Source organism: Tenebrio molitor, chromosome Y (assembly GCF_963966145.1).
Source record: "Tenebrio molitor chromosome Y, icTenMoli1.1, whole genome shotgun sequence".
Lineage (NCBI taxonomy): Eukaryota > Metazoa > Arthropoda > Insecta > Coleoptera > Tenebrionidae > Tenebrio > Tenebrio molitor.
In genome coordinates this window covers 150,454-170,125 of record NC_091056.1, presented here as the reverse complement: position 1 = coordinate 170,125, position 19,672 = coordinate 150,454, and the positions used below count along the sequence as shown (strand labels likewise).

Here is a 19,672-nt window from a genome sequence, read left to right as displayed (position 1 = left end):
GGCATTACCAAGTTTAACATTGCAATGGAAATATTATCTGCACCTGATGCGTTAGTTTTTATTGTTCTCAAACTTTTTAGCAAGTCATCGTTCGTTATTTCTTTAAATGAGAACATGGCGCTGCTACTTAAAGGATTGTTGTTATTTAATTCCTCAGGCTTACAAAGTGAATCTGGTAATTGATTCTTAATCTTATTTTTAGTATTTATACCCCAGTCTGATAAGTTTTTCCACAGTTTTTTTGTATCACCTTTACAGGTCTCCAAAATATATTTCATGTAAGCTCTTTTTTCAAGGTTAATTGCAGCATTTACATAATTTCTCAATTCAACATAGAATTTACGACTTTCATTCGTCCTTTTCTGTAGATATTTTTTGTATGCCTTATTCTAATCTCTATAATCATTAATCTTAAATTGTAAGTTATATATGGCTTATGATTCTTTTTTTTTATTAAATTGTTTTAGCGGTGCGTGTAAATCAAACAATGTAATTATGGATTTATTCAAAAAATTCACCTTATCGTCAATACTATCAATGTGAACTGTATGGGACCATGGAATGTTATGCAGTGCATCAAATGCAAAACTGCCCATATCTATATTTTTGATGTTTCTATAAAAATATTTACCTGAACTTACCTCTGCATTTTTGATGAGCAATTCACAAAATACCAGCACATGATCCGTGCACCCTATCATACCTAGTGTACCGCCATGTCTGCATCTCAATGAATTGGACAAACATATTACATCTATAAGCGATTCACTGTTTTCAGTAATTCTGGTTGGCTCACTAATTAGCTGATGCAAAAGAATAAAAGAGATTGTAAGGATAGGACATTTCTTCACGCACTCGTTCGAGCGGGAGGTGATTCTCTAAGGCTCCGGCCGGTCTTGCCATCTGGGCGAGGCCGTGCTGTGCCAAAGTGGTCTTACGCCGAGCCTCCTCGTGGCGAGAGTCGGGGTAGCCACCCAGAAGCTATTCTGGGTGGTGAGCTAATCGGCAAAGGTCCCAGACCAATGGCAACGGCCTGACACTGTACACCCCGGAGAAACTCCGGTCCGGTAGTCAATTTGGATCAGGGGGGTTGCCTGTACTACGATCTCAGGCCCCGGTTGCAGCGCGAAGTTCGATGGTGCTTCGTGGGGAATACCCTAGGGGAAAGAACCCTCCCATCGGGTTCACAACCCGTTGGGAGGAATTAAACATGTCGGCAGTAATGACGAGGCCTCGGATGGGGAGGGTCACGATCCCGCCTCTCCCCATTATTCGCAGGGGATCGCCCAACCCCTTGACGACCCCGCCAATCGGCGGGTGAGGACCCGAGCGCGAAACGAGGACTATGAGATAAAATTACCCTTCACAAGTCGGTCATGCGGCAAGTGTCTCGAAGCCGCGAAGGGTAATTTCCTGGCACTGAGCCTAAATGACGAAATAATGCATGCTTCCGAATACCACAGCAAAGATCTGGTATTGTTCAAGTGCACGGATTGTCAGAAAGAATACAGATCGAAGCATGCAGCTCTGTGTCACATGCCCAAGTGCACTGGGCCGCGTCCCGCACAGCAATTTGAGTTCGAGTGGGATGACACATTCAAGAGACGGGTTGGTCTATCTCAGCACCAACGTCTCAAGCACCTGCTCGCCCGCAATGAGGCTACAGCTGCCGGAAACCAAAGAGTGGCGGCAAGGGCGCCAGTGGCTCCTAGGTTTGCAAAGGAGCCACCAAAAGTAATAGCAGGAGACGTGTTCTCCATTGCTGACGTGAACCTCATGCTGGAACTTGAGGTTCGTTTCCGAGGCGAGCGAAACATTTCGAACCGTATGTTGGAGCACTTGCCTGGCAAGACAGTGGATCAAACTCAATCAAAAAGAGCCAGGCCCACATACAAGAGGATGAGAGAGGATCGGTTTAGAACGCTAGATACCAGACCGGTCCCTCTACCCGAGGTGCAAGGGGGCAGGCCAAGTTCAGAATCCTCTGAGGAGGAGGTGGCCCCCCAAAAAGAAGAGAGTATCCTGCCACCTACACCCGAATTGCCTAGGGAGGTGGTACAGGCCCCGACATACTCTCCACAACCATCCACCAGTGCGGAGCCACAGTTGTGGTTGCCGGAGGTCCCGCTGGTCGGAGAAGAATCGGCCTCTTGCTCTGCTGGATCCAGCAACAGCATTGAGCATGGCTCCTCGCCTCCACTCGATAACACACTCTCTGAGTGGACGAATGGGATAATAGAGACAGCTCTTAGTCGAAAGTTGCCCGAGAAGGCTATCCCAGAGGAGTCAATAGCAGTCATCCAGCTGCTACGCGACGCCCTCAATGAACTGATTAACAACAACAACGAAGTTCCTCAAAACCGAGTAGACGAGATCTACGAAAATGTAATCTCATTGTTGAACGTCCCCAACGATGAGAACCCCAGGAGGAACGGGCGTCGCAAAGACAAACAGGGAGGCAGACGAACGCGCCGGCGTTACGTCTTCGCCAGAACCCAGGACCTGTTCAAAAATTGTCCAGGCCGCCTTGCCCAAATGGTGAGGGACGATGTCTCGGTGGATGAGGCCACCGATGAAGGTGGTCAACAACTCAATGAAATAGACGTCGTCGAGCTGTACACAAAGTTATGGGGTACAAAACCGGCAGTACAGCTACCTCACCTGGGAGATCCAGAACCACCAATTATCGAAGCGGAGATATTACCACTCATCTCCGCGGAGGAAATACGAAAAAGGATCTCCCAAACCAAATACAAATCGGCTGCCGGGCCAGATGGAATACAAAAACGCCACATAAACCACTGGCCCGTCACTGAAATCCTCTATCTATTATTTAACTATATCCTGTGTTGTGTCAAGCAGCCGTCACAATGGAGGAAGAACCGCACGCGTCTGCTTCTCAAATATGGGAAAGATGCGAAGAGAGCAGACAGCTATAGGCCGCTTACCATAGCTTCCCTGCTGAGTCGGTAATATTGGGGAATAATCAACCAGAAATTCAGGGAGCGTGTTCGGTTCAGCCCCCGCCAAAATGGGTTCGTATCTGAGGCGGGGTGCTTCAATAATGTGCACATTCTCTATGAGTTGCTGCGGCACTCAAAGGGCAATAAGTGCGGTCTGGTCACAGTACAGCTTGATGTGTCTAAAGCCTTCGACACGATGACACAGTGATTGGGGACTGTCTGCGAAAGAAAGGTCTCCCCGAGCTGGTGGTACGGCTCGTGGAAGATTGTTACGAGAATGTGCACACGGTCATCATGCGACTCCAGCGAGGGGTGAAACAAGGCGACCCCCTATCGCCCCTCTTGTTAAATGGAGTTTTGGAACCTCTTTTGCTGCAGCTGGAGAGCCTTCCGGGATATGGAATCGGAGAGTTTGCGAACGTCTCCTCGCTAGCCTTTGCCTAGGTATGAGTATCTCAGCGCCAAAGTGCACGGCTTTCCGCATAATTCCCACTCTTGAGGTACCTAGCAGATCCCGGAATGGCATTGCAAAGTGGTGAAGCGCTCCCAGTTGAGACTGCGGAGACTCAGTTAACATACCTCGGTGCGAGAATATCTCCTTGGACAGGAATGACAATTGAGGGCCTGCACGAGCAGTTCACAAGAACAATACACAGAGTTTCCCATCTTGCTCTGAAACCGCACCAGAAGGCAGAACTGATCACCACATACCTAGTCCCACACTACCTTTACAGACTGGTGTTGGCAGTCCCACCACAAAAGCTGATTAGTCAATTAGACCAAGAGCTGAAGGCAGTGATCAAAAGTATTTACCACCTACCGCAGTCCACGAGCGATGGACTTCTCTATTGCGGAAAGAAAGACGGTGGACTAGGTATTCCCAAGCTGGAAACTGTCGTCGTCTCTTCCAGCTTGAAAGCCGGGATTCGGTTCCTAGCCAGTTCCGACCCGGCAATGATAGCTCTCGCTGAAGAGGAGACAGGGCTCAAAAACCGTCTTAAAACGCTCTGCTCCCAGAATAACATAGAATGGCCCCTGACACGTACCAAGGACGTGGACAAATGGAAACTAGGGGTCAAACAGCGACAGCTAAAAAGGTGGTCGTCGCAACGCTCGCATGGCAAGTCGGTTCAATCTCTCACCGACGACAAAATTGCCAATGCTTGGCTATACAACAAAAAGCTCCTTAAGCCAAGCAATTTCATAACGGCCCTCAAAATGCGAGCCAACGTCACAGCTGATAAAGTGGCGTTGAACAAAGCGAGACCACAGGCGGATCTCAAATGCAGGAAGTGCAAGGTCCAGATCGAGACACTGGGCCATATCCTTGGTCAATGTATTCTGACCAAGGATCAGAGAATCCGTCGCCATAACGAGATCAGGGATCTCGTTTTGGAACAAGTCATAAAGAGAGACCCACAGGCAGCAGTAACTAAGGAGCCGACCATCGGGCTCCCTACAGGGGAAAACCTAAAACCCGACCTGGTGATAAAGAGCCGGGATCGGGTCTTTGTGGTAGACGTCACGGTCCGCCATGAGGATGGGGACTACCTCACTCAGGAACGTACAGATAAGATCATTAAATACGCCCCGTTGCTGCCTGTCCTCCAAGACCGTATGGGAGCCGGTTCTGGGGAAGTCCTACCGGTCGTGGTAGGAACGAGGGGGGCGATGCCCAAGGAGACGGTCGAAGTGCTCAAACAGTTAAAGATTACCGACCGCAAAACGCTACTCACGATGTCGTTGATAGCGTTACGTGGCTCCATAATCATATACTATACGTTTATGAACTACGACGCCCGCTCTCGGCCTATGAGGGGTATCAACCGCCCCCATAGGTAAAGACTCTCAGCCAACAAGCCTCCAGCCGGCACATGTTTTAAAATGTGTGTGATACGTCTTTGTCTAGTACCCAGGTCCTATTGCCTGGGTACCACCTTTTAATTATTTATTAAACTTAGGTTAAGTTTTATTTATATGACTTAGTCGTTTTTATATTTACACCGTGTGTACGCTGCGGCGTACACACAGATTTTAAGCTTTACAATTTTAACACTCCTCGAGATCACTTTACAATCTCGAGGAGAATTTTAACAATTTTTAATCTGTTTGTGGCGTGATCAGATTTTAAATGTGTTGTTTGTATGGTGTAATTGTTGTGACTGCGGTCACAAGGTACGGCTGGAGTGCGAGTCAAGATGTGGAGCGAGTATGGCGAGAAGCTGACATCTTGGCGGCGGAGCTGGGATGGAAACATGGGTTCGTTTCCTCCTGGGCGGATACCTCCACGTGGTTCCCGTGGGCAGGAGACCCCCAGTGTGTACGGGGGTCCCTGGCTAAGTTCCGTAAACCTCCAGATGGAGACTCCTTTTGATAATTTTTCCACCCGTTATGACGGACCCTCTATTCTGGTATCGGTTTGCCCTGCAGGGCCTCTAGGCTGAGAGCCGCAGATAGTGGGCACGAGTGAGGAATTTGATGATCAACAAGAAATGTTGTTGCGTGGACCATGCAAAAGTCTGGCCAACAGACTGGTGAAAGTGTGGGCTAGCCACCCATAGAGGTAGCCAAATGGCCTGTTTCGCTCGACAAAACTCGAAAAGTGAATGTATCGCTCTGAAAATATGTACTGTAAGATTTTCAGGGTCGCTGATCACGAATTTGATGTTAGATTTATCAAATTCAAAATGGCGGATCCAAAATGGTGGACCTATTGTGAAAAAAATTAAGTTATTGCTCCGAAAGTATATATTATAAGCTTTTCGGGGTCGCTGATTATGAATTTGATATCAGATTTATCAAATTCAAAATGGCAGACCTAAAATCGAGGACCTATTGTGAAAAAAATTAAGTTATTGCTCCGAAAGTATGGACTATACGCTTTTCGGGGTTGTTGATTACGAATTTTATATCAGATTTATCAAATTCAAAATGGCGGACCTAAAATGGTGGACCTATTTTGAAGAAAATTAAGTAATTGCTCCGAACGTAGGTACTATAAGCTTTTCGGGGTCGCTGATTACGAATTTGATATCAGATTTATCAAATTCAAAATGGCGGACATATTTAAAAAAAAATAAGTTATTGCAATGAGAAATTGTATAAAAAAGTTTTCGGCATCAGTAATCATGAATTTTTGCTTTGCTTGAACTTTGAACTCCTGTCATCTCGATGTAATCAGCATTCCAATATAAATTAGAATCGTTTTTATTAATACGCAGTGAAACATTTTAAATGGAAATGGAAATTATAAAAGCGAAATAAACATGTACTAACTTTGATAGAGACGTTTTGTTCAAGCCAATTTTCATTTTTTGTGTTAAAAACATGCAGAGTTCGGTGAAAATCATTGCATTTCATTTTCATTTTCGATATAAGAGGCTCCAACAATTTGTCCTTTGAATTTTGGGAAATAGAGAAACGACAATCTTTTATTGCGGAAAATTTATTTTCAAGAATTTCTAGTTCTTGTAATGTAGCACCGCATTTATTCTGAATGTATAAAAAAAAACTGCTGCCGTGTGCACATGACATTTTTGCAGATAACTTCTTAAAAAACAAAAAATTTATTATAGTCTATTTTTTCCTGGTAGGCGCGTGCGTGCGCATTTACAAAATCCTGCAACGAAATGCGACTTTCCTATTGGTTACTTTATTTTTCTACTTACACTAGAGAAATGTGCAATATTGCAGTGTTCTGTACTGTTACTGTCAATCAGGTCCAAGCTGCCATTTTTGTTTTATCGTGTCTTAGTTTTCCTTTCGTGTTTTGTGTCTGTTTTGTTTCTGTTTTGTGTTGTGTCCGTTTATTTATTAAAAAAACAGTTCCTAGTTCTTAGAGGTTAAGTAATAAGTTTTTATATGTCAACAAGATGTCTCAATTTCGATCACCAAATAAACGGCGTAACTTGGATTTATGCTAACAGCAAGTAACAGTTTTTTTTGTTCGACACTGTCAAAATTTGAGAAATTTTTTCTATGTGAACGGATTTTGATAAATGTCACCACTTGTCAAAACGAAACGTCAAGCTAATTTTAAAGATTTTAAGCGATTTGGAGCCTTTAAGGAGTTCGTCGAACAAAAAAACGTTGTATTCAACTCATTCGTGTGTAAATTGGGCTTTTTTGGCACTCGTGCCAAAAAACCCCAATTTACACAAGAACTCGTCAAACTACTATTTATTAATGCATATTTATAGCAAATTTCTCACAAGCCGAGAAAGAAATGATCGTTAAAGTATTTCGTGGGATCTCCAAGGATTTTGCCGAGTTAACCAAGACGATTCAAATGGAAAAAACTTCAGATTATACTGGTATTGATTTCTGAGATTTTTTTTGTGTATCACAGCTTAATTACTTTTTGTTGAAGGTTGTGGATTTAGAACCATTCAGCGATACTTGGCGGAAGAAACTTGATAGGAAATGTATGATTCAATTGGATGAACATCAAAAATATCTCCTTTTCTCTTGCAAGATACCTACATGGTTATTATAAATGATTGTAGTCGAAGCAGGCCATGTCCATGTTATGAAATTTTTGCCGCTTTCATGTGAACTGTCAATTTTTGTCACTGTAATTTTTTTTATGTGAAAAGTGCGCTGAGGATTATTTTATTTTATTTTTTTAAATTAACAATTGAATCCAAAAGTATCGAGTTGTTTTGTACCCAATTTAACTCCTGTATGTATAAAATAAAAAATGTTGTACATACATATAATATTTGTTATCAATTTTTCCACGAGTTTATTCATAAACTTTTTTGTTTACATTTTACAAATTATACAAAAATTAAATCATAAACATGAGTTTTAATGTGCAACCACAAATACTGATCCCCCTAGATAATATGCAACCAAAAATACTAATAATTCCTGCATCCTGCTAAAAATTTTTAGCTATGTGATTCTACCTTTCGGAGATGCGCACGCACGCGCCTACCAGGAAAAAATAGACTTTAGTATTATTATGACGGAGCGCGCCAGCCTGTGCCGCGCAAGACGTTAACGGCTGTAACTTCTAAATAGGCAACTTTAGGCAATGCGCACTTTAATATTCAAAAAATATACACTTTAATGAACATGTACATGTAAAAATCACGCGGTTGCTCGTGGATGTAAAAAGTATACTCCACTTGTCGCCCGGCATGAAACAAATAAATTGTGAATTGCTGTCCTACAGTTAGCCTTGATTTTACAAAAGAAGAAAAATATTTTTCGTTAATTAAAGTACATACAATAGTTATACATATCTTGCTGATCGATTTCCATTTTATAAAATCAAAATCGTCCACGTCGTTTTTATACAATGATCACTTGAATTTTATGTTTGAAACACGGTAGCGAAGCGTCGTACGTGCTTACTCAAGAACCCTAAATTTCGACTGCCCTAGGGAAGCAGGTATACAATATTTTGACCCAGGTTTTTTTGATATAGATGCAGCAAAGTCTTATCTATAAGGCTAGGGCCACACTACAGACTAAATAATTGGCCGATAATTTAGTCCGATTGGGTAGCTTCGGCGCACACCAGGCAAACCAAGGCAAACTAAATTGTTTGGTTGGTCGGTGCGCAGACAGTCGACTATTAATCGGTCGACTGCTTATGCACCATTGATAAAATCTACACGAGATTAATTAAATATGAGATTAGACATATTTTTTTTATAGGTTGCAAATAACCTTTGGTGCAATATAACAAATGTTCAATTGAAATGTTCATCAAGTTGACTTTGACTTTATTTTTTAAAAGACAACAACATCGTAAATTAAGTCGGTTAGACAAAGATAGCGACAAAGATCAAAGCCAATTTGATAAACTTTTCAATTGAACACGTTTTATTTTATTACTTTCATAATCATAAATTAAAAATCAAAATTGTTGCACTGCAGAGAGCCATTGGACGCATAATGTGTGGATCACCGACTGGATACTCAATACGAAAATAACATGGCACCGGCACATGAACAACAAGGTGTTTGTGCAGTGCCATCGCTGTCAGAAATGGGGGCACGCAACAGCTAACTGTCACGCAAGGCCAAGGTGTCTCAAATGCGCCGAGGAACACCTGACACGAGAATGTCCCATTGGCAGAACACACACCCCAAGATGTGCAAACTGCAGCGGCACCCACACTGCGAACAACATTGAATGCCCGGTATACATTCAAAAACTCGACGCCGCACAGGAAAAAAGAACAAGGAGAAATAACATCAGCGATAAATCCAAACTAGTCCCTGCGCCGCCGCCAGCGAGAAACGCCTGGGAAAAAAGAACAAGTACCACCGGACACGAAGCAACCCCCACACACAACCGAACCACAGACACCACAATAGGAGACAACCCTCAAGCACAGCAAAGTAACACCATGAACCTACTCACTCAAATCAAAGAACTAAATAACCTGTGCAACATAAACAACCTAATTAGAGCCCTCACTGACTTAAACAACCTACTCAGAAAAACAACCACCTCGGAGGAGCGTTTCATGACTGTACTACAGTTTACTCAAAATGTAGCCAGCTATAACATTTAATCTTAAAATAGTCATCTGGAACGCAAACTCCCTTCAGCAAAAAACGGGAATACTTAAAGAATACCTAACTAGGGAGAAAATTGACCTAATCATGATCAGCGAAACTTGCCTCAAGCCAACAGACAAAATCGAAATCGGCGGCTACAAAATCCACAGGAACGACAGGACAAACGCGGAACGTGCATCAGGTGGAGTCGCCCTAATTATAAAGGAGGATATACCACACGCCACGACCAAGATCAAAACAACCCAGATCGAACAAGTAGGCGTAAAACTAAAAAACAACTTGCACATCTTCTCGATCTACAACAGGCCATACCCAAACAAGCTGTTCAAGCCGGACCTAGACAAATTATGTGGGTCCGCTAACAAAGTGCTAATCGGGGGCGACTTCAATGCCAAACACCCCGATTGGAATTGCGCAAGGTCAAACCCAAGCGGCACTGTACTCAAAGCATACGCGGACGAAAATGACATAATAATAAACTTCCCCAATCAACCAACACACTACCCAGACAACGGAATGACGCCGACGACGATTGATCTCTACCTGGCCAAAAACGTAACCATCACAGATGGACCGTTTGCAACAGCAGACCTCGATTCAGATCACAACCCAATTACCGTCCAAATACCCTTCCAGGAGAGACAAACACGAACAAGACAAGCAACGAAACAATACAAAACGGACTGGAAAAATATAAAAATCTGTTAGACAAAATGATCAAAATAAACCACCAAATAAAAACGGTCGAAGAGCTTGATGAAGAAGTAGAAAAACTGACACAAGACATAAAAACCGCGCACGACAAAAGCACAGTAAAAATCAAAACAAACAGCCACACCAATGCCATCAGTGAAAAAGTGAGGGATCTAATTAACAAAAAGAACAGATTCAGGAGAATATGGCAAAGGACACAGGACAAATTATACAAAGCAAACATGACCGAATTAAGCAGGCAAATACGCGAGCAAATCTCACGCGAGAAAAACGACAAGTGGAGAAGCAGACTCGAAAAGATCGAACCCGGAGAAAATGTGCTGTACAAAATAACTAAAATCCTACGTAAAAAACGAAAACCGCTGGGAGAAATTGAATACGAAAATACCACTGCCATGACCGATAAGGAAAAAGCCGACCTACTAGCCAACTACTATACCAGCGTACACGACCTTGATCTTGAAAACAGAGCCTTGACCGATTGACAAAAAGAAATAATCGACCTCACGGGAAAACTAACGAATTCAACAGCCGAGCTCGACGAGAAATACTGCAGACGAAACCTAACCAGCCCGAACGAAGTCAAAATGGTCATCAAAAAACTGCCCAACAATAAGGTCCCAGGACTCGACAATATTACGAACCGCATGGTAAAAAATTTAACGCACAAAACGGTCGTCCAACTGCACTATATTATAAATGCAACAATCAAGCTGCAACACTTTCCGTCTCCCTGGAAAAGGGCCCTCGTAATTCCGATACGCAAGCCAAACAAAAACACAGCGGCCCCCGAAAACTTCCGACCGATAAGCCTCCTATCAGGATTAAACAAAGTAGCCGAAAAAATAATAAACAACCGGATACAAAAATACGACAGCAAGCTACGATTACGCAGGACGAGCAATTCGGGTTCAGATCGGAACATGATACGACGCAACAGATAAGCAGGATTGTGACCGAAGTAATCAACAACTACAACAAGGACAACGTAACACAAATGACGATATTAGACATACAAAAGGCCTTTGACAGAGTCTGGGTGCAGGGGCTGATTGCAAAACTTATGAAAACTAAACTCCCAATAAATTTACGCTGTGACTAGCCTCCCGGCTCCGGTATTCATACGAATCCCGGTTTTATTATGACGTCACGCAAGTGATGTCATCGGCGACCGGTATTGGGGGTGTTTTGGAAGAGACAACGGTATTAGTATAAATTCCGGTTCCCGGCTAACAACGTAGACGAGACGACGCCAGACAGTGCTTGTTTTCACGTGATTGTTATTGTTTGTTTCCTGAAAATTGTGCCTTTGGTACTAGTAGATGGTGAGTACTTCATTAGGTACCTATTTTAGTTTTATACTGGGTGCCCCAAAATTCGGGGAACAGCTCAATGGGGCAATGTCAACTTATATTAGAAAATAATGAGAAAAATAATTTAAAAAACGTATAGGCTGCATCACGACACCGTTATTAAAGTTGCTGTTAACTAAAATCATGATTAAAGTAAACATAAAAGGATATAGATTTATGCAATTATAACCTGCCAGAAAGAGATGAATTCGTCACCATGCTAATTAAGATCGTGATTACTGATTACATTTAATAAGCGAGCCGTGATACGGCCCTATCTTTTAGATTTGAAGATATTTGAGCTCAAAAGTTGCAGCTTTGATCTCATTTATTTTGAATATTAAAAAAGATTTTGATTATTTGTCTTATAACGGGTGACTATTAAAATTTTCACTTGGAGTTGGCTTTGAACGAGTTTTTATTTTTGCCGTTACTTTAGCCACGCGCAAGAACGAACGACAAATGTCAGTCAGTACAATTGAAACATAACCTATAAATTTTGCGCGGCATCAGCTCATCAATAACATGAAACGCCAAATTAAAAAAAAAAAACATTTATTGAAATTAAGTAGTCTCAAGTGAGTCCTACAACAAGTGTTGAAAATGTTCCCCATTTACTTGAAGACAAATTTGCACTCTTCTCTTCAATGCTTCAAACACATTGTTAAAAATTTCAGGCGAGTTGTTGAGTTGGCGACAAACTTCACTAATCCGTTGAGTTAATTCATCCAAATTTTGAACTGGAGTCTTAAAAACTGAATTTTTCAGGTATGGCCACACAAAAAAGTCCAGAACAGTTAAATCACAAGATCGTGGAGGATAGGGAATTACGGTGTTTCTACTTATTAATCTATTATCAAAGAATTCTTGGAGAACCTGAATAGTATCAAATGCGGTGTGGGCTGTGGCCCCGTCTTGTTGGAAATATCCTTCATGTAATTCTTCATCATCTAATTGATTAATGAATTCTTGTTAGATTTCATTCCTGTAACGTTCTGCTGTGAGTGTACCTCTAAAAAATATTGGACACACTAATCTTCGTCTGCTCATTCCAAGCCAAACATCTATTTTTTGCGGATGAAGTGGTGTCTGCGTATAAAAGTGTGGATTTTCAGCAGACCACATCCGCATGTTTTGGGAATTTACATAACCAGACATTTCAAACCAAGCCTCGTCGGAGAAAAAGCTTTTGTCTAGGATGTTGTTGTCATTCAAATTTGTAAGAAACCATTGACAAAATTCAACTCGCTTTTCATAATCCGGAGGTAAGAGTTCATGTACAGCTGTTAGTTTATATGGATGCATGTGCAAGTCCTTTTTTAGAATTTGTCGACACGTTTCATATGACAAGTCTACTTGCTGAGAAACTCTCCGAATTGAAGTCTGGGGTGCTTCATTAATAATTTGTCGAACCTCCTCAATTTTCTCCGCATTACGTTTTTTAGGAGGGCCACTTCCTTTTTTGCGGGATACACTACCAGTTTCTCTCAATAAAGCAACAGTGTTTTGCAAAGTGTCGCGAAATTCTTTATACTCCACAGCAATATTTGGAAACCTTTCTTGGAATTCAGTCATGCATTCGAGAATTGAATACTTCCAGTTTCCCTCCACTTTTTGTGCAGTGCGGAAATAAGATTCTATAATGAAAGCCTTTTGTTCCACAGTAAATACCATTTTCAAAAATTTTAGAAATTGTTGAAATTTACGGCGCGAAATGTCAAACTTTTTAAATGTCAGACTTGTCAGTGTCTAAGGTGCAACGAAAAACAATGAATGATCCATAGCCAACCCTAAGTGAAAATTTTAATAGTCACCCGTTATTAGCCAGTGGCATAATAATACTGAATGATTGTGATCAGGTTCGCAATTATTTTCAGCTATAATACTTATAACTAGTGGTATGATTATTATCTGATATTATGAGTGAAATTGAGCTGGAGATTTCACGAGTCCAAAGGACGAGTGAAACGTCCTGCTTCAATTTCACGAATTTAATATCATCGATGATTAATCATGCCACGTGTTATAATCCATGAAACAATATAATTAATGAAATACAAAATTATTCATTTATTTGTCAAACTGACAAATTTATTTCAATCAAAAATCGTAACGACGAAAATAAACAAGATAATAATTTTTTTGTTTTGTATTATCGCTGTGATAGCCATGGCTTTACGCGTTTTGATTGAATCATTCATGATCACGTGATACATGAAATATATTGTCTTCATTATTTCCAGCATTTCCACGAAGTGATTTTATGTCGATTTTACCTCAAATAACGTATGGCAACATGGCTTTGATTTTTCTTTCTTATTTCCATGGATACAGACTATTAGGATGTTTTTAAATGTTGCTAAAGTCCATCCACGTTAGATTTTCCTTTTCAAGGTCAAATAATTTAATTTTTTGGCTCTGTAATTAGGTTTTGTAAATAGTGACATGCAGGTAAGCACCGTTCACGTTAGATTGAGCACTGCTAAATCGCATTATGTTGATTAGCTGCATGTCACTATTTACAAAACATAATTACATAGCCAAAAAATTAAATTATTTGACCTTGAAAAGGAAATCCAACGTGAATGGACTTAACAGTAAGGGCCACTTTACAGAAGCGAAATTAATTAAATCGTAATCAAATGCGAAATTAACTGAACACGTGATCCGATTGAACCAATCGAAGTTTCGGATTCACGGGTTAATCGCGCATTAAAATTTAATGGGAATTAAATATTTAATTCTCTTTCTATAAACTGGACCTTGGTGTAACAAACAAATAGGTCCATATCTTCTACAAAAAAGAATATTGATTTTTTTACATATTTACCTGGTATTTTGATGACTACTTAACAACGTAGGTACGGCTAAGCTGTTCCGTGAATTTTAGGGCACCCAGTATATTATGCAGAATTTAGACCTTAAAAATAGGGTTTAATGTAAACTACAAACTTTTAGGTTACGCTGAGCCTGAGGTTCTAAGCCTGTTACACGATGGCGGACATATTCAAAGTTGGACAAAAATTTCCATAGTTATTCGGATGTGGAAAATTCCCTTAAGGCTTATGAGGAACAAACCTTTGCGAAATTCTGGAAACGTGATGCACGTCTTATTGCTTCTTCACGCATCCCACGGCCAATTAGAGGGGAACTAAAACATGTGGAAGTAAAATTTTGCTGTATTTATGGAGGTCAGAAATTCAGACCATCCGGGAGTGGGCAAAGAGATATAAGGACTTTTAAGAAAGAACAATTATGTCCTGCTCATGTGGCTTTACGAGTAACGGTAGACGGAAGAGATCTGGAAGTGAGAAGTGTCTCGGAAACCCACAACCATGACAGAAGTATGTTACAGTTTCAATACCTGCCTCACCAAAGAAGATTGAGTGGTAAAGATAAAGAGAGTGTGGAAGAACTACTGGCTCTGCGAGCTAATAAGAAGTTAGTGAAACAAAAATTAGAACAGGAGACCGGAAAAGTGTTGACATTAAAAGATCTATCTAATATTGGCCAAAAGTCAGGAAAGAAGTCAGAAAATTTAGACGAATGTGTCGATGTTTTGAGAAACCGATATAACGCTGAAGTAAATATTCTTAAAGATAGAGAAAATAATTTTAAGGGCATGTTTATTCAAACATCTAATATGAAAAACACGTTCAAAGCATACCCAGAATTTTTAGGTATTGATGGTACCTATAAATTAATAAACATCGGCATACCTGTGTTTCTAATTGTAGCAGAAGATGGCAATTGTCAGACTGAGATAATTTCTTTTTGTCTTTTGACCACTGAAGACAAAGATAGTTTTACTTGGTTTCTAGAAACATTTAGAGCAAATAATCCACAGACTGAACTCACGAAATGACCGATAAAGATTTATTGGAAAGGTCAGTCATAAAAGACACTTTTTCAGAAGCTAATGTAATCATTTGTATCTTTCACTCAATGCGAACCTTCAGCCGAGAAATCACCTGTGAAAAAATAGGCATAAGCCAAGCCGATAGGAATAAGTCGCTGGAACTTTTACAGAAAATGGTGCCAAAACAGAAGGAGAGTTTGAAGAATTGCACAATGTTCTAAACATATCTGCCCCAAAACGGGTTATTGAATATTTTGACAAGAATTTACCCCATTAAGGACGAGTGGTCAATGTCTAAAAATTTCATGAAAGGTTGTTTTCAAAATACGACAAACAATCGTATAGAATCGATAAACGCGAAACTAAAGTCCGTTATTACAAAAAACAGCACATTAGTAGAGTTCGTGCATTCATTTTTCACCATTATATCATCCCTTGAAAGTGAACGAGATTTTAAAGCCATATACCAGTTACAAAAAAGGCTCGTTACCTCATACTTACCAGGCAGCGATGAACGAAATTTTCTGAATGTTTTAACCAACGAAGCTGGTAAAATGGTAATTAAACAAATTGAGTTCAGCAAAAAAGTGAAAGTCCCTTCAAAAGAAGACAACGAGTCCTGTTTTGTTATCAGCAGTACTGAAGGGCAATTACGATGTGATCCAACTGATTGCAGCTGTAATTTTAAAGCTGGTATGTTGCTTTCTTCCAGACACATATTTGCCATTCGCACGCATTTAAAATTGCCTTTGTTTTCGGAAGAGCTTGTGAATAAGCGTTGGACTTTAGATTATTACAAAACCTGTCGAAGGCGTTTGGCACATAATTATTGTAATAATAAGGCTGAAATAGAGCCGGTGTTGGGAACGAACCTTGAAGCATCAGCAACACCTAATGTAACTGTTATAAATAAAAAAAAGGCTCAAACATATGGTCAGAAAAGAAGAAAAGCATTAATTACAACCGACTCCTTAGCAAATTTAGTTGCTATGTCCAGCAATGATTCATTCGATCAGAAATTAGACAACCTGAAAACTCTAGAAATGTTGTGGAAGCAAGGTAAAAGGACAAGAGTAATAATGATCAATGAGGATGAAGCAGAGTTATCATGTGAGCTACCTAAAATAATCAGAAAATTTTCAAATCAATAAAAATGTCTTTTACAGCATCGAATGTGAACAAAAATTCTCTGGATGTCGAAAATATGCCAATTGTGCTTGCTGATACAGACACCGTGCAAATAGAAGTCATCACCAATGTCTCTGTAAATAGTGAAAATACCCTGGAGCACGCAAGTAGCACTGAAACAGCCTCCAATGAAGGCACCAACATTCAAGGTAAGACTGATTCAGAGTGCTAAAACGATTCAATCAAGTACTCGTGCATACTGAAATATTTGCTGTCATAGAAAATTAATGTTTTCACAGCTTTTGGAACCACCAGTGATGAGCTCACAAGTATTAAAATGCCGCAAAAAATCAAAAAAAGAGGACGCCCTAAAGGCAGCAATTTAACAACCATTGGACTTCCTAAAAGGAAGAAAGCAAATATCATACCATTTTTAAACATGCCATTCCAAAACAAACAAAAAAAATGTTGAGCTGGTTTGTTGGTGAGGAAGTTGCAGCCTTGGGTTTGGATGGAAATATCTATATTGAAGAAGAGTCGATTGAAACCAGATCGGAAATCATTCCTCATTCGGTTCTACATGAAAATGTAGATATTAATTTAGTTCGGTAAGAATAAATGCCAAAATGATTGTAAGACAATTTAATGATAACAATTATTTAATATTTGCATTATCTGTGCTTTATGCCTTCTCTGGAGGCACGTTAAATGTACGACTTTAAAGAAAATACCGAAATTTTCAAATAAATGGATTTGTTCGGAATGTAAGGCGTAAACAAAACCATAGAATAGTGTGGAACAAAATGATTATCATCTAGTTAGCTCGGGAATTTTTTCACATGTAAATTTTCCTGCATCGCTCTACTCTTTGAAGTAGCCACGTAGTTCTGTCAATAAATGTCATCAATCAAATTGATAATTATTACAATTTAATGTAATGTAAAGGTAACTAGATGAAGATCATTTTGTTCCACACTGTAGTTTTGTCCTGGCGATCTATAATTTTTTTTTGTTTGTTAATGATTTCTTTTGTGTTCAAAGTTTATTTTCGAATTGTTACACATACTGTTTTGTGCTCAGAGTTTATTAAATATATTTTTCTAGTTTTAGAATTAAGATATTTACCCTTTTTGAATAAACATTATACTCCAACTACACTCACCGGCAGAAAAAGCGGAACACCATTATTATTTAAAAATATATCGTCGCGGTATGTGGTTGCTCTTTTTCGATCAGTCTCTTGAAACCTTCTAACAGCTCTGTGACGACTAGCAAGAGGAGCCTCAATAGCATTAGGTGCATAACGGAAACAACAACAGTCTTCGACCAAAGCTACTGCTCTGGCAATATTTACACCAGCTAGAGGCATTTTTTTAAGTTCTGCACTTAAATTCGAAGTTAACGACAATAAAAAATTACAAAAGTTATAAAAATCTAACCAGGTTGCTTGATTATTATAAAAATAGTAAATTTAAGAAAAGAAGGTTTTTAAGCAAAAAATTTGTTTTTATGCGAAATTGCTACTAAAATGGCCTATGCTAATGCTCAAAGTTATGTTTGCTATCATCGCCTCCTGGTCAAAATACATCAAAATAGGTATTATGGGAATAATTTGTTGTTGATTAATTAGTGTTCCGTTTTTTGTGCCGGTGAGTGTACATATTGTTAAGCCGTTCTGCACTTCTGCCCTTTTCCATGCGGAGTCATGAGTGCGTGGGACGCTCTGCACGGACTCCACACACACACATATACACGTTAGCATACAGAACTTCTACTTGTACAGATCTCTGTTCAATATTTTGTAGTAAAACTCATTTTTAATTTTCATTAACTAAAAATTTCCAACTGTGCCCTAATAAATCAGAAGTGGAATAATCAGGGATCCCGGCAACCCGAAATTCTAAAAATTGTGTGATTTGTGATGAAAAGGACTTATTGCGCAATAGCTCGTGGATGTTGTGCAACGTGTCACACCCTTGTGTTGTACCCCCTGTGCCTTACTTCGTAAAGGGTGAGTACCCAAGCCTTAAAACTTTTGCACGTTGTCTAGTCTGTTGATTTTTGAACTTTTTATTGCGTGTTCTTTGTGGGGACAACAATTATCCGATCCGAAATGTGTGATCCCCCCAATCATGCCCAAAGACGCTCTCGTTCGCGACACCGCCGCAAACGTGCGTGTTCTCCTATTGCTAATCTCGATAACGAATTATTGCATCATCGAATTAAAATTCTAGAAAGTATTATCGCAAATCGCGGGGCACACTCGATTTCAGGAGTTCCTACTGCCCCTTATACAGCCGAATTTCCAGAATATTCGCCAGATTTCTCCGCTATTCCATCATCGTCGCGAAATTTAAATATCCCATCATGTAATCGCGAACAACACCATTCTACGCCGCTGCCAGAAATTCGACACGAAAACAACAGTCCCAGATATCAAGGACGTATCGAATTAATTCCAGAATTTAGTGGTTCGACGGATGGTATGACAATCGACCGTTGGCTAGATAAAATAAATTCCATTGGTAAACTTTATAACTGGGATGATCACGCCAAAATATTTTCCACCATTGCCCGTCTTAGTGGAAACGCGAAATCCTGGTACGATTGCCAAACAACGACACCAGTTACTTGGAATGAATGGGAAGAAAAACTTAGAGTCGCATTTCCACCGCATAAAAATATCGCCTCCGAACTTAAAGACTTTGTAAACATTGAAAGAAATCCCGATCAAGATGTAATCTCGTTCTATTATGAAAAATTACGAATGGGAAAACATTGCAACCTCCCCGATGAAGTCATCACCGATGTGATTATTTCAACCATAAACAACAACATAATACGAGCAAGTGCTCACGCTGCAAATTGCAAATCTACCGAAAAACTTTTGCTATTTTTAAGCGATTACAACTACGTCACCCAAACTCATAAACATCATTCAAGCGGACTAAATTTCAAGTCCCAAAGATTTACGAAGAATGACCAACATCGTTCTCAGAATAAATTCATTTCCAAACCTTTCAATAACAAAGACACCAATTATTCTACAGTGACAAATAAACGAAATATCACTTGTTCCTATTGCAAAAAGGATGGACACACGCGTGAGATGTGTT

The 19,672-nt window shown here is 40.1% G+C and overlaps 1 protein-coding gene, 1 long non-coding RNA gene and 1 pseudogene across 2 annotated transcripts; all 3 read left to right on the top strand.

Annotated features, from left to right (window-relative positions):
- The first annotated feature begins 1,210 nt into the window (after positions 1–1,210).
- On the top strand, positions 1,211–3,407 carry LOC138140577 (uncharacterized). Its single transcript, XM_069061644.1, has 4 exons — positions 1,211–1,219; positions 1,279–2,969; positions 3,021–3,126; positions 3,192–3,407. The coding sequence occupies exons 1-4, from the start codon at positions 1,211–1,213 to the stop codon at positions 3,405–3,407; spliced, it is 2,022 nt and encodes a 673-aa protein (XP_068917745.1).
- Positions 3,408–6,531: 3,124 nt separating this feature from the next.
- Positions 6,532–7,764, top strand: LOC138140651 (uncharacterized). The gene is made up of 2 exons (XR_011162685.1): positions 6,532–6,866; positions 7,163–7,764. It is a non-coding gene; the product is annotated as an uncharacterized lncRNA (long non-coding RNA).
- Positions 7,765–11,601: 3,837 nt separating this feature from the next.
- On the top strand, positions 11,602–19,428 carry LOC138140527 (uncharacterized; annotated as a pseudogene).
- The last annotated feature ends 244 nt before the right edge of the window (positions 19,429–19,672 follow it).